Source organism: Oratosquilla oratoria, chromosome 1 (assembly GCF_046742065.1).
Source record: "Oratosquilla oratoria isolate Oo_2021 chromosome 1, ASM4674206v1, whole genome shotgun sequence".
NCBI lineage: Eukaryota > Metazoa > Arthropoda > Malacostraca > Stomatopoda > Squillidae > Oratosquilla > Oratosquilla oratoria.
Window position 1 is genome coordinate 35,242,279 of NC_134777.1, and position 22,894 is coordinate 35,265,172.

Here is a 22,894-nt window from a genome sequence, read left to right on the forward strand (position 1 = left end):
ACTTTTATGTTCACTCTCCTCCCATGAGGCTGTTTTTGGAGGCACATAATTTATCACAAATTTTCTGCTCTTCTAATCTCTGTCTTCCACTTCTATCATAATCATCTCTACTGTATTCTTTCCATATATGACACCTTTCACGTTTATATCCTTCTTAGTCAGGAACATAACTCCACCCCCTTGCTTTTTCTCTCTGTTTCTAATCCAATAATTGTATGCATCATGTCCTACACTGTTGGGTGGTAGTGGGCCTTTTAATTTTGTTTCTACAATTCCCATTATGTCTGGTTCTTTTTCCTTCAAATAATCATTCAGCTCATTCAATCCTGCTATTAATCCATCTATATTTGTGTAAGACACTCTTAGTTTTCTGCCACTTCCATTGTGTTCTCTGTTTCCCTTATGTTTTTCTTTTGTATGTCGAACTTCCTTAGTTTCATATTCACTACTCTCCAATAGAATCTCTCTTTCTCTGACTCCATTCTGTTCTCGTTTTTGCCTTCGCTTCAAGTCTTTTCTGCTTTTCTTCCTCTCTTTCCTCTTTATTCATTTCCCTTTTTATCCATACCTTTTTATATTGTTCACTTGTTACTAGTTTCCCTGTTTTGGATAAGATATTCTCTGCCGTTGTTTGTGACTTGAATTTAATCTTTATTGGTCTGGTCTTATCTGTGCTATACTTTCCAAGTCTAAATTTCTCTTCGATTTGTTTCATAATTTCTGGTTCATCTTCCTGAACTGACTCTAGTAATTGGCTTACTTTTTCATTTTCCTCTTTGATTCTTGTGGTTCTATCTGGGTTGTGTTTCTCTTCCATTCCTAATATAATTATACATTTCTTCTTGTCTGCTAAATCTCTTACTATATTCTCCTTTTGTCTCATCACTTTAATAACTGAGTCTTCAGTATGTTCTTTCAATTGCTGTTTGACTATGTCAGTGAATGAAACCTTATTTCCTTCTTGGGTTGCTTTCCAGTTCTTAGCTTCTTTAGCTATTGTCTCTCTGTTTTCTTTACTATTCTTCTTCAATTCCTCATTCTCCACCTTTACATCTCTTAACTGTCTTTTTAGGTCTTCTATTTCATCAGTTAAGTTTTTATTCGCCTTTTCTAGTTCTTCCAATCTTTCAACCCTTTGTAAAATGGTGTTCATATGACCGAACCTACGCTCCAAGTCCTCGATCACCTTATCAACCTTCTCCTCTAGTCTTGTCAGTCAGGGGGGTTTGTGTCCCCCCCACCCTCTTTAAATCCCTTGAAAATATTCTCATCACTTTCTACTATATATATATATATACAGACGCTCCTATTCTTACGTTCATTTGTTTTACGTTTTTTCGATTTTACGTTTGAACTGACTGTAAAAAAAATTGTAAAAAAAAAAAATTGTTGAGTGAATTTTTTAGTTTAGCGCGCTCTCCGTAGTTCAAACGATACTTGCGCACGACGCTGTGTCCATTGTTTACATTGCACAAACGACAAACTGAACATGCCTTGCCTCATCCTCCTCCTCCTCCTCCTCCCCCTCCTCCTCCACCATCTCAATTTATGTTGCTTGAATTTAATTTATTTGAAATTAATGTTATTATTTTACAATGTTATGTGTATAATTAATGATTTAGGGGTGTTTTATAAGATACGGTAATAGAATTTACGGATGTATAGTACAGTAACAACTTACGTTTATTTTCAACTTACGTTCGGAACATTACTAAAACGTAAGTTGAGGAGCGTCTGTATATATATATATATATATATATATATATATATATATATATATATATATATATATATATATATATACATACTATTGTCAATTTTCATGTTGGGGGTATATACCAATTGTAAACTTTGCATTGCAAACATGTAAGCAGGGAGCCTGTCATGATATTTCTACATATTTGACACCTTTCCTTTTCCAACCAATTGTTGTACAGAACATGTTCAAATTTAATTTTTATGATTTTCAGTCAATCACATCATTTGACCTACTGTACATAACCTTATTCTTTCCTCAAGATCCTTTCCAGTGATTATAATTATCACCGATTCATTTTAAACTTTCGAGTTGAACATTATATACACTATGATACATATCAAAGGATCTTTCCATTTTATGAAGAGGATGGTTAACTCAATGCACATACCTACGTCCATATATTAAAAGGCCTCATTCCCCTTATAAAGGGATAAGCCAGCCAAGGTATGTGCCCACCCCCTCTACCCATCCCACACCAATTTCTTTTCCCTTTTAATTTAACTCTACTTAGATGAAAGGCCACCCCTGCCCCATGCCCACTGCCTGGATCAGTAGCCATGCAACAAGACACAGCATATCCACAGCAGAGTTTGACACCCTAAGTTGATTTACCCCCACTGTTTCATCACATGACTTCCCCTCCCCTCTTTGTCCACTTACAAGTAATTAGAGAGGACAAGGAGAAATCCTTTTGGGCCATGTCAATTTATCATCCATTCACAATCACTCCAATTATCTTGCCTTCTCTTTCATTAACCCTATCTGCCATCTTCTCACCTTGCTTCTCACTCTATCCAACCTAGTAACTCCTACCATACTTCTCAGACATTTCATCTCAAATACATTCTAATTTTTCCTCTCTTTCTCAAATTCAAAGTGTCTGCCCCATCCATTCCCAAATGCCCATTTCTCATAATACTTTTTAATTCCCCAAGGCATTTACTTGCCTCTTTCAATCCACAATTCACCTCCATATGAGCATAGAAGGAGAAAGAAGAAAATTGAAAGTGGCCTATACCAACATCGACAGATTAATTTCAATACTGAACAAACTTAATGATTACCTGCTAGAAGAAAAAACAGACTTAATGGGAATTGTGGTGGAGACTAAACTAAGGGGCGAAATACCATCCATTGATGTTGGACATGGACTATACAATTACTGGATTAAAAACAGAGACAAGAAACAGGGAGGAGGAATCATGTTCTTGGCAAAAAAAAAACTTGAATGTGACAAAAATTGCAGAGGGCAAAGGTAATGTGGAACTGATCATGATAAAGTTGAAGACAAGAACATGAAAAGTAGAAAATTTGTGGTTTAACAGCTTATCCCCTATCTAATATATCTGTGTTAGGGTTGGAGAGGGTGAAAGTAGGTGGTCCCAAGTGAAAGTGGGGCTATGCTAGGGCTGTGTTACATTGCCATGGCTGTTCCATGTGTACATGGATAGGGTGTTAGGGGAGGTAATTGAGAGGGTGATGGGCAGAAGACTGGAAATGGCTGGAGAATGGGGGGTGAGCCAATCACTGTTTGCTGATGACACTGCACTTGTAGCTGGGTCAGAGGAGTGTCTAAGGCAGTTTAGGATGTTGTTGTTGTTCCCTAGACTGTCTATCCTAGCAGTCCCTTCTCCCCAAGGAATGCCATGGCCAAAACGAGGTTTTCCCACAAGTCCTTTACGGAGTGTATGTTGTGTTGTTTGTGTGCGTGATTGTGTATAATGCAGTTTAGGATGTTGAAAGTAAATGTGGGTGAAAGCAACATTGTGAGGTATACAAGGGAAGAGGGTGGCAACAAGTTGGAGGTAAGTCTTAAATGAGAGGTTACAGAAAGTGGCTAGTTTCAAATATTTAGTCACATATAGCAAGGAATGGAGGAGTAGGGGTAAAAATAAACTGTAGTATGAGAGTACCAAGTCAATGTCTTGGGGGACTGAAAAAGTTATGAGAAATGGGCATCTGGGAATGGATACAATGAGATTATATGATGGGGTTATTGTGCCTATGGCACTGAATGAGGCTTGGAATTTAACGGATACAGCAAGGAGAAATTTAAACATGTTTGAGATGAAGTGTTTGAGAACCATGGTGAGGGTTGAAACAATGAACAGGCTGAGAAATGAGGTGAGGAGGAGAGTGGAGTGAAAAGGGAACTGGCTGACAGGGCTGATGAACAATTATTGGGATGGTTTGGACACATGGATAGAATGTGTGAGGAAACACTCACAAATGTGAAAAGCAAAGATACATGGAGTGAACTTGAGGGGAACACTGAGAATGAGATGGATGGATGGTATGAGAGGGGTTTTGGGTAAAAGGGTAATGTCTGTTGAGCAGGGAAGGAAGAAGGCAAGAGATAATGGTACAACAATGGTAAATCTACTTATTTGTCAAACTTCAAATTCTTTGACATACACCTTGTCTAGTGACTTTATAGCATATTTCTATGGGAGGTAGCCAAAGTCAAAACCATAAATCCATTCTCACCCATTTCATCCCCACAAACTCCACTCCCATTCACAACCCCTCCCTCTTTTCTTGGCTCCTCCTGGATGACAAGTCATCCCTGCATCTCACCCATTGCCCTGGGTCACAAGTAATGTAGCAAGACACATCATATCCACAGCAAGGCTGCTTCTGCTTCATTTAATCAGCAGTCCCCCACTCTCCATCCCCTCATGCAGAAAAAGAGGAGATAGGGAGAAATCCCTTCATGCTGTATCAAAATATCATTCACACATACTCCCTCACCCTCATCCCCAACCACCCTCCCTTCCATGCATCCATACACAACCATTCTCTATTCACCCCTATCTTCTGTCTTCTCTTCCTTCCTCAACAGACATTCCCCTCTTTCCCAATGCCCCTTTTACCCCATCCATCCGTCTCATCTTGGTTCCCCCCTCATATTCACTCCCTCTACCTCTGCCTTCCACACCTCTTTTACTAATATTCTTCACTCTTTCCATGTGTCCAAGCCATCCCAATACTCTTTTGTCAACCTATCTCCTAACTCCCTTTTCACCCCTACTCTCCTCACCTCCTCATTTCTCACTCTATCCAACCTAATAACCCCTATCATACTTCTCAGGCATTTCATCTCAAACACATAAAAACTCTTCCTGTCCTATGTTCCATGTTTCTGCCCCATACAGTGCTGTCGGCACAATCACTCCTTTATACAATCTCCTCTTAGCATCCATTCCCAAATGTTTATTTCACATTACATTTTACAATCCCCCAAGGCATTTACTTGGTTCTCTCAATCTACATTCTACCTCCACTCCTCCCTTTCCTGCTACATTTGCACCCAAGTATCTAAAGATATCCACTTCCTTCAGTCTCTCTCCCTTAATACTCACTTCCAATTTCTTCCATCCTCTCCCCTTGTTTATCTCATCACCTTACTTTTACCCACATTTATTTTGAACTTCCTTCTTTCACACACCTTCCCATAATCCATCACTATCTTAATCCCTCCTCTAATACTGCTACAATTGTGGTGTCATCAGCAAATAACAACTGGCTTATCTCCCACTTTTCTCCATTTTCTTTAACCATCTCCAATCCCTGGCCCATTAACCACTTCACTTCGGGCCAAAATCTTGCGGGCAGCATTGGCTGCCAGACATACGATGTTGCGTCATAATACTCGCATTATAAAAAATTTCAACTTATACATGGATGGGGTGGTGCGAGAGGTAAATGCAAGGGTAGTGGGTCAGGGATTGGAGATGGTTAAAGAAAATGGAGAAAAGTGGGAGGTGAGCCAGCTGTTGTTTGCTGACGACACTGCGCTTGTGGCAGGATCGGAGGAGGGATTGAGGAAGTTGGTGACAGAGTTTGGGAGAGTATGTGATAGAAGAAAGCTAAAGATAAATGTGGGTAAAAGTAAGGTGATGAGATGTACAAGGGGTGAAAGTGGCAGTAGACTGGAAGTGAGCATTAAGGGAGAGCGACTAAAGGAAGTGGATAGTTTTAGATACTTGGGTGCAAATGTGGCAGGAAAAGGTGGAGTGAAGGTGGAGGTAGAATGTAGATTGAGAGAAGCGAGTAAATGCCTTGGTGGATTAAAGAGTGTAATGAGGAATAGACATTTGGGAATGGATGCTAAGAGGAGACTGTATGAAGAAGTGATTGTGCCAACAGCACTGTATGGGGCAGAAACATGAAACATAAGAGAGGAAGAGAGAAGGAATTTGAATGTGTTTGAGATGAGGTGTCTGAGAAGTATGATGGGGGTTACTAGGCTAGATAGAGTGAGAAATGAGGAGGTGAGGAGGAGAACAGGGGTGGAAAGGGAGTTGGGAGATAGGGTTGATGAAAGAATATTAGGATGGTTTGGACACATGGAAAGAATGAGTGAAGAAAGACTAGTAAAAGAGGTATGGTGGGCAGATGTGGAGGGAGTGAACATGAGGGGACGTCCTAGGATGAGGTGGATGGATGGGGTGAAGGGGGCTTTAGGGAAGAGGGAAATGTCTGTTGAGGAAGGACGGGAGAGGACAGAAGACGGGTGAATGGAGAATGGTTGTATATGGATGATGTTGTGATGCATGAGGTGGAATGGGTGGGGTGATGGGGGGTGAGGCAGTATGTGTGAGCAAAATTTGACGCAGCCCAAAGGGATTTCTCCCCGTCTTCTTCTTTTATGCAATGGGGAGACGGAGAGGGGTGGTCACCGATTTAATGAAGCGGCCTTGCTGTGGATGTGCTGTGTCTTGCAACACTGCTTCTGATCCAGGGCAGTGGACAAGGTGCAGGGATGACCCGCCATCCAGGAGGTGCTAAGATGGGAGGGAGGGTGGAGAGGTGTGGAGTGTATTCAGGGATGGAATGGGTGGGAATGATTTTATGCCTTTTCCTTTTTGGCTACCTCCCTTGTAAGGGGGAAAAAGCCTTGGTATATGTATGTATGTATAAAAAATAAAGTCACTGCTGTATCGATCGTTCTCTCTTTCACCTGTGAATTTTTATAACCATAGAAAATATGATGAAGCCAGTTTACAGAGTATGGGGGTCACGCAGGTACAACTACAATAAATATAATCAAGACGCCGACATCGGCATCCTCGCGTACCCACTTGCTCCTCATGACGCCTACGTAGGCATCACCGTATGGAAGGGGTTAACATTGCATTTACCACTAGCACCACCCCATCCATGTATAAATTGAACAGACATGGCGACATAATACATCCCTGACAAAGTCTCACCTTTAACTCAAACCACTCACTCTCTCCATTTCTAATTCCAACACAAGGTTTACTACTCTTGCAAAACTCTTGACTGCTCTAAAAAACCTTTCTCCTATCCCATATATCTGCAATACCTCCCACAGTGCCTTCCTGTCTACCCTGTCATAAGCCTTTTCCAAATCCATAAAGGCCAAGATACACATCTTTACATTTTTCCTAAAGCTTTCTCACATATCTGTCTTACCATAAAAATCTGATCCATATAGTCCCTACCCACATAATTCCTCACCAATTACTCCCTCTGTTCCTCTCCTAATCCTCTCAATCAAAACCCTCCCATAAGCCTTCTCAACTACAAACTGATCCCTCTGAAACTACTACACTCACACTTGTCCCCTTTACCTTAGTAAAATGAAACTATACAGCCACTTTTCCAGTCAAACAACAGTCTACCCTCTTTTGGACAAATATTAAACAACCTTACTAGTCAGTCCACCATCACTGTACCTCCCTTTTTTTAGATACTCTGCATGGCACCCATCTAAACCAGGTGCCTTACCTGCTCTCATCATTTTAATAACTGCTTTCACCTCATCTTTCCTTATTTCTCCTCCATTTTTCTCATTCATCACTGTCATTTTCTTAGTGCTTCCCACTGCAATTACCTTTCCCTCCCTATCCTCCTTCACATTTAGCAACTTCCTAAAATACTCTGCCCATCTTCCTCTTACTGCTATCTCTTCCATTATCATCTCTCCATCGGCACCTTTTATCGTTTCTTCTCTACTTGATTCGACTCTTCCTCTTTTGATTTCTTTCCAAAACATCTTTCCATTACTTTAAAAATTTTGTGTCATACTCTTACACCCATTTCACACCTGCTCTCCTCTTTGCCTTTCATCTTATACTTTACTTCTCTTCTCTTTTCTTTGTACTTCTCATGTGATTCTCTTGTCCATTTTGTAACCAATCTTTAAAAGCTCATTTCTTCTCTTCTACAACCTTCTTTGCTTCATCATCTCACCACTCACTACCCTTCCTTTTATTTCCTCCTATCCTCCTTGTTCCACACACCATCTTTGCACACCTTGTGAATCCCTCCTTCAAACATCCCCATTCCTCCTCCACTCCTAGTTCTACCTTATTCTTCACTCTCTCACATTCTTCTCTCAGCTTCTTATACTACCCCTTTTCTTTCTCATTGTAGTTTACCGTAAGCACTTCCCTACCTTTTGTCTTTTTCCTCTTTCTCCATCTATCCTCCACTCTCAACTTACCTTCCACCAAAATATAATTTTATATTCCCCCTCTCTCTCCCTTTAGAACAAGTACATCCAAAACTATTCCTACTCTTCTCTTGGTTACCACTTTATATTCCACTAAAGCCCTATCTACCACCCTTCCATCCACCACCCTCTCCCATGTGTACTTATACTTGACTTTCTTCATAAACACTGTATTTGCTATCTATTTGCTATCTAGACACATCTCCACTATTATCTCTCCACCACAAATTTTATCCTGGAACTTCACACTTCCCAACTACTCTGTCTATTGGTTCGTCTCCTACCCTAGCACTGAGATCTCCCAATACCAAAACACTGACATTTCTCCCTAATCCCTCTATCCAAAAAATCACCCTCTCCTCTACGCTCTTCTCACTACCAGGCCCATATGCAATTACAAAAACCCACATCTCCCTCCCCAGTTTCACCTTCATCCACATTAACCTTGAAGAAACCTCCTTCCACTCCACCACATGTTTACCTATCTTTTCACTTACTAGTATAGCTACCCCTTCTCTCCCTCATCCTCTCTTCACTCCTGACATCCTCCCAACTACACTCCCAAAGCTCAAACTCACCCCTCCCTTTCAATTTAGTTTCACTCAATGCCAACAACAATAATAATGATAGTAATAATAATGATAATAAAAATAAGAATAACAATAACAATAACAATGATAATAATATTAATAATACTAATGATAAAGACAATGATTTAAGAATTTATACTTCATATATATTTTTCAAAGATAAGCTCATTATCACCATTGTAATACTTATGAATTTTATTAGTTCTTCTATCATTATGAACAAATAAGAGAATTTCCATCAATATCTGTAGGAAGACTCTATTCACATATATCTTCTTACAAATCCATCCAAGATAAAAATGACATTTTCAAAGATGTTTTTACAGTGTTCTTGAATAATCTATCAATAAAAAATAAAAAAAAAATCCCTTATATCACTCCATGAAAATAATCAAGCATACTTTGAAGTTTCCAGTAATAATTTGCCAAGGCCCATATTGATACCTGCAGTGAATAAGGTGATCTATAAAAACCATCAAAATTTCATCAGTGCTCACCTGTTTCATGATTTTGTGGGCTTTATTGCTCCTCTGCTGTTGTAGTGATGCAGCCTTTGGAATTACTTCCAAGACTCTCCCAACAGCTTTTGTTCGGCCTTCACGGAATACCTGCAACAATTGGTAAAACCCACTAGATTAAATCTATCAATATACTTAGTGCCTCTTCCCCCTTTTAAGGGAGGTTCCCTGCCAATGTGTGTGTGTGTGTGTGCATTTACCTAGTTGTATTTTACAGGACGAGAGCTACGCTCGTAGTGACCCATTTTCGTATCTCTCCGCATCCAGCTTATTCTTAAAGACTTGTATAGTTTTGGCACTCACTGTTTCTCCATTTAGTTTGTTCCAAACATCAATTACTCTATGCGGGAGGCTATTCTCTTTCAAATCTCTTCTGTAACTGTCCTTCCTTAGTTTCTTCTCGTGTCCTCATTTCTCTTTTGTCCCATTTTAATAAGTCGTCTCTATCAAGGATTTCCATGCCTTTCATAATTCTGTAAATGGTCAACAAATCACCTCTTTCTCTTCTCTGTTCCAGTGTTGATAGATGTAATTTTTCCAATCTTTGTTTGCTCTTTGAATTCTAATTTTCTTATGTTTTGTTTTGTTTTGTTTTTTGTTTTGTGCTAGGTGCCCATAGTATTGCAGCATACTCTAATTTAGGTTTTATCAGTGCAACCACTATTTTCTTTACCATTTCTTCATCCATGTAGTTGAAGGCCACATTCATTGATCTTAATAAGTTAAAAGTCTCTCCAACTAATTTATTGACATGTTTATCAGGTGTCAAGTCACTTGAGATAATCACTCCCAGGTCCCTTTCTGAGTCAACTTTTTTGACTTCCTTGGTACCAATTTTATATTGACCCGATATTCTATTTTTGCTTTTTCCAAATTCCATTATACTACATTTCTTAATGTTAAAGTTCACTTCACACCTCTGACTCCATTCCCATATTTTGTCTAGGTCTTCTTGTAGTGATCTGCAATCTTCTACTCTCTTGAGTAATTTGGCATCGTCAGGTAAGAATTTCATGTAACACTTCACTCCCTCATCAATATAATTTATATATATATATATATATATATATATATATATATGGCAAACATTAAAGGAGCCAATACAGAGCCTTGTGGGATGCCACTTATCACATCTTCCCAGTTTGAATTTTTGTCTCTAAGTACCACTCTCATTTTTCTCCCAATTAAGAAATCCTTCATCCATTCCAGTAGCTTACCTTGTATTCCTCCTATTATTTCAATTTTTCTTATTAACTTTTTATGTGGTACTTTGTCGAAAGCCTTCTACAAGTCCAAGAACACTTTTAATTTTCTGCTACCTCCATCCTGTTTTCTGTTTCCCTTCCATTCTTCTCTGCTATGAACCATTTCCTCACTTTCATATCCACTACTCTCCAATAGAATTTCTCTGCCTCTGTTCTGTTCTCGTTTTTTCCCTTATCTTCCATTCTTTTTGCTTTCTCATCCTCTCTTCCCTCTTTATTCAGCTCTCTTTTTATCCATACCTATTTATATAGATCACTTTTTTGCTGGTTTCCCTATTTTTACTAAGATATTCTCTGCTGTCGTTTGTGACCTGAATTTAACCTTAATTGGTCTGGTCTTATCTGTATTGTATTTCCCTATTCCATATATTTCTTCAATTTCTTTCCCTGTTTCTTGTTCATCCTCTTGAACTCCTAATATCTTGTTTTCTTTTTCCTTCTCCTCCTTTACTCTTGTAGTCCTATTTGGATTATGCTTCTCTTCCATCCCTAATATAATTATACATTTCTTTTTATTCGCTAAGTTTCTTACTATATTCTCCTTCTCCCTCATCACTTTAATAACTGTGTCCTTAGCTTGTTCTTTCATCTGTTGTTTTACTATATCTCTAAATTCAATTTTGTTGTTCTCTTGGACTTTTCTCCAACCCTGTACCTCTTTTGTTATGGGCTCATTATTCTCTTTATTAATATTCAATTCCTCATTCTCATCCTTTACTTCTTTTAACTGCCTTTTTAATTCTTCTATTTCTTTATTTAAGTTTTGGTTCTCCTTCTTTAGTTCTTCCAATTTATCAACTCTGTGTAATCCATGTAAGTTGACAGAACCTAACCTCCCACTGTTCGTTCATTTTCTCTAGTTTTTCCCCTAGACTTGCTAATCGGGGGAGGTTGTCATCTCCCCCCTCATTAAACCCATGGAAATAATTACCTTCACCTTCCATTGCACTGCTCTTATCTATATTTCTAATTTTTACATTTTTACTAAGCTCTTCGACTTCACCTCTATCGTCTGCACACCTCTTGTTAACATTCCTTCTGACTTCCAGGGACCATTTTGTACCCTTCCTCATTTCCTTCCATTTTCCTCTGTAATCCATCCCCTTCTCCTTTTTCTTCACTTTCCCACTACACCATGAGCTTTCCCCTTCCCTACTAATACAACACAGGTACTCCCTCGTCGTTGAGATCCTTGAAATTTGAAGTTTTTCCTGGAGTTCCAAACTTCGCTGTCACTTTGACTGTCGTGTGTGTGTGTGTGTGCATTTACCTGGTTGTATTTTACAGGACGAGAGCTATGCTTGTTGTGACCCGCTTTTGTATCTCTCCACATTCAGTTTGTTATTAAAATCTTGTAGAGTTTTGGCACTCACTGTTTCCCCGTTTAGTTTGTTCTAGACATCAATCACTCTGTGTGGGAAGCTATTCTTTTTCAAATTTCTTCTGTAACTGTCCTTCTTTAGCTTCTTCTTGTGTCCTCTTGTTTCTCTTCTGCCCCATTTTACTAAGTCATCTCTATTAAGAACTTCCATCCCTTTCATAATTCTGTAAATAATCAGCAAATCGCCTCTTGCTCTTCTCTGTTCCAGTGTTGATAGATGTAATTTATCCAATCTTTGTTCATATGTCAAATTAGAGATTGTAGGCGCCATTTTTGTTGCTGCTCTGTGAATTCTTTCTAATTTCTTTATGTTTGTTTTTTTACTAGGTGCCCATAGTGTTTCAGCATACTCCAAATTAGGTCTTATCAGCAAATAACATTCTAGGACTGATTGTGCAATCTTTTGATTTCAAAAGTCAAAGCAAATAACATTCTAGGACTGATTGTGCAATCTTTTGATTTCAAAAGTCCTTCACTCATTAACAAGCTATATAAATCGTTAGTTCGTCCACATTTGGAATATGCTGTTTCCGTACGGTCACCGAATCTCATTAAAGACATTGACAGACTGGAAAAAGTACAACAGCGAGCCACAAAACTGATTCCAAATATCAAAAATAAATCATACGAAAATCGACTAAAACACATGAATCTGTTTTCCTTAAAAAAGCGTAGACTCAGAGGTGACTTGATACAGGTCTTTAAGATTTTAAAGGGAATTGACAACATCAAAAGTGACCAAATTTTCACATTGAATGAGAATCAGACAAGAAACAATGGTCTCAAACTGTCCGGAAATAGATTCAATTTGGAAGTAGGTAGAAACAACTTTGCCAACCGTGTAGTTAATGAATGGAATAAACTTCCTGCACAGGTAGTGCAATGTAGTTCAGTTCGAAGCTTTAAGAATCATTTAGATAAATACCTAAGTAAGATGCTGTAATGATTATAATTTATCTTATATTATTTGTTTTTGTTTTGTTATCATTTATCTGTCTGATTTTCATTTATTATTAGTTATATCTCAATTTATTATTATTTACTATTTACCTGTTTGTTTATTATTTAACTATACCTATGCATTTATTTATGTATTTTATTTGTTATTTACATTATTATAGTTTTTATTTACTATTTTATTATTAATATGATTTTTTTTTCGCATCCGACCTAGATATGGATCAAAAGGTCTCCTGTCGGCATGCTCCGCCTTTGTAATCCCTTTGTAATCCTTTGTAATTAATATTTTCTTTACCTTTTCTTCATCCATGTAGTTCAAGGCCACTTTCATTTATCTTAACAAGTTAAAAGTGTGTGTATATATGTGTATACATTTATATATATATATTATATATATATCTATATATATATATATATATATATATATATATATATATATATAATATATATATAGATATATATATATATATATATATAAATGGAAAAGGTGGTAAGGAAACAACTCAGGTTGAACCAGGAACACTAATAATCTAACATTTTGACTTGATGTCATTAATTTTCTGATCAGAAAATTAATGATGTAGTGAGAGGTAAAGAAGAAAGAACCATCAACAAGGTGGATGTTCTGCTGTATATTATGGTGAGATGTCAAGGGGACTTGCAAAAAATGATAGGAGAACACAAAAATGAAGCAGCCTTGCTATGGATGTGCTGTGTCTTGTGACACTGCTTCTGACCCAGGGCAATGGGTGAGATGCAAGGATGACCCATTATCCAGGAGGTGCCAAGATAAGAGGGAGGGAAGGGGGTGGATGGGAGTGGTTTTTATGCCTTTGTTTTTTGGCTACCTCCCTTGTAAGGGGGGAAATATGTAAAAAAATATATATATGTATGTACAAACAAAATTATGTGAGGCTCTGGTCTGCAGGGGCACCCCATATAGACCCTAAAGTATCAGCTGCATTCTACTGAGCAGCTTTTAACCCCACAATAAGATCCAGCCAATACCCCAGGAAATTTGAAAATAACAAAAGAAACATGAAAAATCAAATTGGACACCAATGGCACCCCTCCTTCTCCAACATTGAAATTAATGGGTTAAAAAAACAAAAAAAATCCTAAAGACCTAGACCAGATCTCCAACACTCATATTAAAGTCCTCTGCACAAATGCAGTTATAGCCTATATGGAAATCTTCATCCACTCGTAGTTCTACAATAAAATTTCAACAAACTGGAAAAAACACAGTAATAACCAGAGATGAATCGTAGGTCTATGGCTATGACCCATTAAAAGGAAGATTTCAGTCCATAGATGAAATTAAGAAGAATGTGACGAGCCAGCTGATGAAGATCCCAAAAGAGGACTTTGGAAACAATTTTAAATGTGGAAGGGATGCTGGGAGAAGTGTGTGAGGTCAGAAGAAGACTACTTTAAAGGAGAGTAGGGTGCCATTGTCCTAGGTTAGACGCATTTCTTGAAATTGTAATTGGCTGGATACTTTCTGGACAGATCTCGTCTATCATGTCATTTTTACATATATTTACTTTCAATTTTCTCCTATCACACCCACATTTACTTTCAATTTCCTCCTATCACATACCTTACCAAACTCTGTCACTAGCTAAGATCCTCCTCTGACCCAGCCACATGACCCATACACAGTGTCATCAGCAAACAACAACTAGCTCCCACCCACTTCCCTCCACTCTCTCTTACCTTCTCCAAACCTCAAATCATTACCTTCATATCTAATTCCCATATCACCCCATCCATATACACATTGAACAGCCATGGAGACATAATACAGCCATGACTCATCCCCATCTTCACCTGAAACCACTCTCATCCTTTCTAATTATAACACAAGCTCTTGACTGCCCTTAGCAGCTTTCCCTATCCCATATATCAGCAGTACCTCCTACAATGCTTTCCTGTCTACCCTGTCATAAGCCTTTTCTAAATTCATAAAAAAAAAAAAAAATCCTTATCTTCTGCCAAAAACTTTTCACAAATTTGCCTTACCACAATTTTTTTTATCCATGCCTTTCCCAAATACAAACTGTTCCTCACCAATTATTACTCCCTTTGTTTCTGTCCTAATCCTATCAATCAACACCCTCCCATATGTACTTGTTATGACCTATTGAGTCAGGATCATACCATACAACACATAATGGAAGACTGCATTATACACAATCATGCACGCAAACAACACAACATACACTCTATAAAGGATTTGTGGGAAAACCCAGTTTCAGCTATGGCATTCCTTGGGGAGACGGGACTGCTCGGACAGACAGTCTAGGGAACGACAACAACAACAACTACTTCTTTTTTATTGTTCAAAAAGTATCTATACATTATAAATTCATGAAAATAAAATTGCTAACTTACCATCTTCATTCCAGCTTTGAGGTATTCAGGGTGCTTGATAAACCTAAAGTGTACAAGGGCCTTATCTCCAGTCCTTAGGCATTCTTTGTCCATATCAATAATAGAAGCTGTTTGTCTTACAGATCCCACATGAACCATGGCTTGATATTTAGTGCTGATGGTGGTTGGATGGTGAAGGACCAAGATCTCTCCCTGAAAATGAACACATTCACATTACTTACTACATACACATACATACATATACCAAGGCTTTTTCCCCCTTCCAAAGGAGGTAGCCAAAAAGGGAAAGGCACAAAAACACTCCCACCCATTTCATCCCTAAATACACTCCACACCCCTCCCACCCTCCCTCTCATCTGAGCACCTCCTGGATGACGGGTCATCCCTGCACCCTGCCCACCGCCCTGGGTCAGAAGCAGTGTCGCAAGACACAGCACATCCACAGCAAGGGCGCTTCATTTAATCGGCGACCCCCCCTCTCCGTCCCCCCTTGCATATAAGGAGAGGACGGGGAGAAATCCCTTCGGGCTGCGTCAAAAATTACTCCCCCATACTCCCCCAACCCCACCCCCCCCGCCCATTCCTCCTCATGCAATCACAACATCATCCATATACAACCATTCTCCACTCACCTCTGTCTTCCGTCCTCTCCCTTCCTTCCTCAACAGACATTCCCCTCTTCCCTAAAGCCCCCTTCACCCCATCCATCCACCTCATCCTAGGACATCCCCTCATGTTCACTCCCTCCACATCTGCCTTCCATACCTCTTTTACTAGTCTTTCTTCACTCATTCTTTCCATGTGTCCAAACCATCCTAATATTCTTTCATCAACCCTATCTCCCAGCTCCTTTTTCACCCCTGTTCTCCTCCTCACCTCCTCATTTCTCACTCTATCCAGCCTAGTAACCCCCACCATACTTCTCAGACACCTCATCTCAAACACATTCAAACTCCTTCTCTCTTCTTCTCTTATGTTCCACGTTTCTGCCCCATACAGTGCTGTTGGCACAATCACTCCTTCATACAGTCTCCTCTTTGCATCCATTCCCAAATGTCTATTCCTCATTACACTCTTTAATCCACCAAGGCATTTACTCGCTTCTCTCAATCTACATTCTACCTCCACCTTCACTCCACCTTTTCCTGCTACACTTGCACCCAAGTATCTAAAACTATCCACTTCCTCCAGTCGCTCTCCCTTAATGTTCACTTCCAGTCTACTGCCACTTTCACCCCTTGTACATCTCATCACCTTACTTTTACCCACATTTATCTTTAGCTTTCTTCTATCACATACTTACTAATCCTTACTTATATAATCACATGCATGTGGTACAGCTGTTACCAAATTTACTCCCACAATCTGAATATGAATCAAGAGAACACCATCTTTTAAAGCATTAAATATTCTAACAGTTTTTTATATGAAAACATCACATTGTCTTTCCGTCCCTACACCTTTCCTTCAACAGAAATGAGTAACCCTTTCACACCATACATACATATAATTTAATTACCAAAGGCTTTTTCCCCCTTACAAGGGAGGTAGCCAAAAAACAAAGGCATAAAAACCATTACCACCCATTCCATTTCCAATACACTCCACTCCCCTCCACCCTCTACCCTCCCTCTTATCTTGGCACCTCCTGGATGACAGGTCATCCCTGCATCTTGTCCAATACCATGGGTCAGAGGCAGTGTCACAAGTCACAGCACATCCACATCAAGGCAGTTTCATTAAATCGGCGACCCCCCCTCTCCATCCCCTCATGCAGAAAAGGAGAAGATGAGGAGAAATCCCTTCAGGTTGGGTCAAATTTTTCTCACACATACTACCTCACCCTCCATCTCCCCACCCATTCCACTTCATGCATCACAACATCATCCATATACAACCATTTTCCATTCACCCCTGTCTTCTGTCCTCTCCCGTCCTTCCTCAACAGACATTCCCCTCTTCCCCAAAGCCCCTTTCACCCCATCCTTCCATCTCATCCCAGGTCGCCCCCACATGTTCACTCCCTCCACATCTGCCTTCCATACCCCTTTTACTAGTCCTTCTTCACTCATTATTTCCATGTGTCTAAATCATTCCAATACTCTTTCATCCACCCTATCTCCCAATTCCTTTACTACACCTGTTCTCCTCCTCACCTCCTCATTTCTCACTCTATCCAGCCTAGTAACCCCCATCATACTTCTCAGACACCTCATCTCAAACACATTCAAACTCCTTTACCTCGAACCACTCACTCTCTCCATTTCTAATCCTGACACATGCTCTACTACCCTTGTAAACACTCTTGACAGCTCATAAAAGCTTTCCTCCTATCCCATGTATCTGCAAAACCTCCCACAGTGCCTTCCTGTCTACCCTGTCTTAAGCCTTTTCCAGATCCATAAAAGCCCAAAAGACATCCTCACCTTTTCCTATAGCTTTCTCACATATGTCTTACCACAAAAACCAGATCTACACAACCTCTATATGTCCTAAATCCACACTGTTCCTCACCAATTACTCCCTCTGTTCCTCTCCTCATTCTCTCAATCAAGATCCCCCATAAACCTTCCCAACTACACTCAACAAGCTGATCCCTCTGAAACTACTATACTCACACTTGCCCCCTTTTCCCTTGTAGAGTGGAACTATACAGGGTCTAACAGATAAATCCGTACAACTTCTTATCACATGTTTTAAGATTAATATCTCGGGTTATAATAAACAGAGAGTTATGAAATTTTCAGTATATTTAGAAAAGGCAATAAGAACAATGATTTCATTCAATGTAACCACCTTCAGCTGTTATGACGCTTTCAACGCGTTTACGAAACTTGGATACAGCGTTGATGATCTCAGACTTTGATAATGAACCCACAGCCTTCTTGATGTCTGTCTTCAGGGTTGTTATACTTCTGTGTGGCTTGTCACATGCCTTGGCCTCAATTCGCACCCAAAAATAATAATCTAAAGGGTTTAGGTCTGGCGAATTTGAGGGCCACAACTCTTTGTTCCAGAACTGCACATTTGACCCTTCGAGAAGGTTGGTGGTCCTCTTCACTGTGTGGGCTGGAGCCGAGTCTTGTTGGAAGACAAACTGGTTGCCACTAGCCTTATCTTTCATCCAGGGTATTATTTTCTCTTCTAGAACTTTGCAATAGACAACGGCATTGACTTTCTTGTTGTTGTTGAAGAAGTGAGTGAAGACGTCCCCCTCAGTTGACACCACACAGAGCACCATGACACTTGCTGGTTTCTTCGTCGTTGTCTTGTGTTGAACCTCTGAGGATGAGGAGGCTATCCAGCGATCATTCCGCTTATTGAAAGTCGCATCAACCGTGAAAATCTTCTCGTCGGAAAAAAACTTGATGACTGAGCCATTCGACTTCATCCAGTTCAACAGCTTTTGGCACCTGGTCAAGCGGATTTCTTTCATTTTTCGTGTCAAAAGATGTCTTTTTCCTTGTGAGAATGAGGTTAATCCCAATTTCTTTAATGCTCTGTGAATTGTCATTGTGCTGACACCTCTCTTCTTTGCCAATGTCGATAATGGTAAGGCTGGATTTGCATTGACACTTCTCTTGAGACCAGCTAAAAAGCGAGGTGTTAGAATTCTGCCCCTTCTGGGCTTGTGAGCAGCTCGTTGGTCTTCGCCGGTCTCATCAAAACGTTTACAAACATCGTAAACAGTTTGTCTGGAGTATTTTAGCATCCTTATTATGGCGCTAGGAGTGTGACCCGCGCGACGAAGTTTGCATATGGCTGAACGTTTGGCTTGTTCCATTGCTTAATGTTTATTGCACCGGTGCTAGTATACAACTGGCTAAATTATTAGACAAATGGAAGTATCTGGAAACAATCAGAATTGCCATATGTTACTTTTTAAGTGCTTAAAACTTCTTCAAAGTTTGTACGGATTTATCTGTTAGACCCTGTACAGGTACGCCTCTAGTCCTCCGGCACTCTACCCTCTCTTAAATAAACATTAAATAACCTCACCAGCCAATCCACCATCACTGTACCTCCTTTTTTTAGACATTCTGCATGGCATCCATCCAGACCAGGTGTGTTACCTGATCTCATCATCTTAACAATTGCCTTCACTTCATCCTTCCTTATTTCTCCTCCAATTTCCTCACTCATCACTGTCATTTTCTTAGCACTTCCCGCTGCAACTATCTTTCCCTCCCTATCCTCCTTCACATTTAGCATACATACATATACCCAAGGCTTTTTTCCCCCTTACACAGGGGGTAGCCAAAAAAGAAAGAGGCATAGAAACCACTCCCACCCATTCCATCCCCTACATATTCCACTCCCTCCACCCTCCTCCCTCCCTCTCATCTTGGCACCTCCTGGATGACGAGTCATCCCTGCATCCTGTCCACTGCCATGGGTCAGAAGCAGTGTTGCAAGACACAGCACATCCACAGCAAGGCCGCTTCATTAATTCAGTGACCCCCCCTCTCCGTCCCCTCATGCAGAAAAGGAGATGGGGAGAAATCCCTTTGGGCTGTGTCAAATTATTTCTCATACACGCTTCCTCACCCTCCCATCCCCCACCCACCCCCCCTAATGCATCACATCATCATCCACACACAACCCTTCCCAACTACACTCAACAAGCTAATCCCTCTGAAACTACTACACTCACACTTGTCCCTCTTTTCCTTGTAAAGCGGAACTATACAGGCACTCCCCCAGTCCTCCGGCACTCTACCCTCTCTTAAACAAACATTAAATAGCCTCACCAGCCAGTCCACCATCATTGTACCTCCTTTCTTCAGACATTCTGCATGGCATCCATCCAACCCAGGTGCCTTACCTGCTCTCATCATCTTAACAGCTGCTTTCACTTCATCTTTCCCTATTTCTCCTCCATTTTCCTCACTCATCACACTCATTTTCTTAGCACTTCCCACTGCAACTACCTTTCCCTCCCTATCCTCCTTCACATTTAGCAACTCCCTAAAATACTCTGCCCACCTTCCTCTCACTGCCTTCTCTTCCATTATCATCTCTCCATCTGCACCTTTTACCTTTTCTTCTCTACTTGATTTGCCTCCTCTTCCTCTTAATGTCTTTCCAAAACATCTTTTTATTACTTTCAAAATTTTCTGTCATACTCTTACCCCATTTCACATCTGCTCTCCTCTTTGCTTCCTTTATCTTATGCTTAACTTCCCTTCTCTTTACTTTGTACCTCTCATACGATTCCCTCGTCCTAATTTGTAGCCAATCTATGAAAGCCTGCGTCTTCTCTTCTACACCCTTCTTTGCTTTCTCATTCCACCACTCACTACCCTTCCTTCTGTTTCCTCCCATCCTCCTTGTTCCACACACCATCTTTGCACAGCTTATGACTCCCTCCTTGAACCATCCCCCATTCCTCCTTAACTCCTAGTTCTACTCTATCCTTCACTCCCTCCCACTCCTCTCTCAGCTTCTTCTTATACTCATCCTCCTTTTCATTCTCATTTAAGCAGTTCACTCTAAGTACCTCTCTACCTTCTGCCCCTTTTCCTCTTTCTCCACCTATTTTCCACTCTCAATTTACCTTCCACCAGAAAATTATATGATATTCCCCCACTCTCTCCCCTTAGAACATGTACATCCTTAACTCTTCCTACCATACTCCTGGTCACCACTATATAGTCCATTAACGCTATATCTGCCACCCTTCCATCCACTACCCTCTCCCATGTGTACTTATGCTTGACTTTCTTCCTAAACACTGTATTTGCCATCATCAACTCTCTTTCAAGACACATCTCCACCAGCAACTCCCTAAAATACTCTGCCCACCTTCCTCTTACTGCCTTCTCTTCCATTATCATTCTTCTCTACTTGATTTGCCTCCTCTTCCTCTCAATTTCTTTCCAAAACATCTTTTTATTACTTTCAAAATGTTGTCATACTTTTACCCCATTTCACATCTGCTCTCCTCTTTGCATCCTTTATCTTGTGATTTACTTCTCTTCTCTTTTCTTTGTACCTTTCATATGACTCCCTCGTCCTATTTTGTAACCAATCTGTGACAGCTCACTTCTTCTCTTCTACAACCTTCTTCGTTTCCTCATCCCACCATTCACTATCCTTCCTTCTATTTCCTCCCATCCTCCTTGTTCCACACACCATCTTTTCACAATTTGTGACTCCCTCCTTGAACCATCCCCATTCTTCCTCTCACTCCTAGTTCTACTTTATCCTTCACTCCCTCCCACTTCTCTCTCAGCTTCTTCTTGTACTCCTTCTCCTTTTCCTTCTCATTTAAAGAGTTCACTCTAAGCACTCCCTACCTTTTGTCCTTTTCCTCTTTCTCCATCTATCCTCCACTCTCAACTTACCTTTTACCAAAAAAAATTATCTGATATTCCCCCACCCTCTCCCCTTAGAACATGTACATTCTTAACTCTTCCTATTATAATCCTACCACTACATGGTCCATTAACGCTCTATCTACCACCCTTCCATCCACCACCCTCTCCCATGTGTACTTATGCTTGACTTTCTTCATAAACACTGTATTTACTATCATCAACTCTCTAGACACATCATCAACTCTCCACTACGATTCTTTCCTGGAACTCCACATTTCCCAACCACTCCATCTATTGGTTCATTTCCAAACCTAGCAGTAAGGTCTCCCAATACAACTACATTGACGTTCCTCCCTAATCCCTCTATGCACTCATTTAAATCTATCCAAAAAGCCTCCCTTTCCTCTACACTCTTCTCACTACCAGGCCCATATGCACTTACAAAAACCCACATCTCCTTTCCCAGTTTCACCTTCATCCACATTAACCTTGAAGAAACCTCATTCCACTCCACTACACATTTACCTATCTCTTCACTTACTAGTATAGCCACCCCTTCTCTCCCTCACCCTCTCTTCACTCCTGAGAACCTCCCAACTACACTCCCAAACTCACACTCACCCTTCCCTCTCAACTTAGTTTCACTCAAAGCCAACACATCCATCTTTCTTCTCACAAACATACTACCTATCTCTTCCCTTTTACTCTCATCTGTACCACATCTACGCACATTAAAAGACCCAAATCCTTAGGGTGCTGGTTGGAAAACTCCTAGACCCTCATGCCTTTACTTTTTTTAGGAATGTCCCCTGTGGGGCTACAGGGAGAAGGATGCCTGGTCCCAATCGCCATCCCGTTTTTCTCACCTCTTACAATCCAAGTGGGAATACTTGGTGGCAGCATTCTTTTCCCCCCACCATACAGTGACTTATATGTCTTGCAATGTCTCATAATATCTCACAATTGCTTTTATTCTCCTAAAGTTGAGTTTTCAGTCTTACATATACAAAAGGGCCCTTTCCCCCTTATATGGGGGTTGTTCAGCCAAGGAATACACCCACCCTTCACTTATCCCATACCCATTCAACACCCATTTTTGGGGTTAAAAATTGTCCTGGTTGTGTTCTTGAGAGACAAATGATAGGTAGCTGCAGTCCTGCAAGGTGGACAGCAAAGCTGCCCATTTTAAAAAACCATCAACCCCCTCACCTTCATTAGCA

General features: G+C 40.2%; 1 protein-coding gene across 3 annotated transcripts in view; it reads right to left on the reverse strand.

The window, feature by feature from the left end:
* The window catches only part of LOC143032846 (GTP-binding protein 1-like), a 135,859-nt gene that overhangs the window by 49,708 nt on the left and 63,257 nt on the right, over positions 1-22,894 (reverse strand). For all 3 annotated transcript variants that reach the window (XM_076198011.1, XM_076198020.1, XM_076198030.1), the window contains exons 10-11: positions 15,355-15,546; positions 9,331-9,441 (exon numbers count right to left, since the gene is read on the reverse strand). In XM_076198011.1, coding sequence (XP_076054126.1) covers positions 9,331-9,441; positions 15,355-15,546 — 303 coding nt within the window. The remainder of the gene's footprint in view (positions 1-9,330; positions 9,442-15,354; positions 15,547-22,894) is intronic.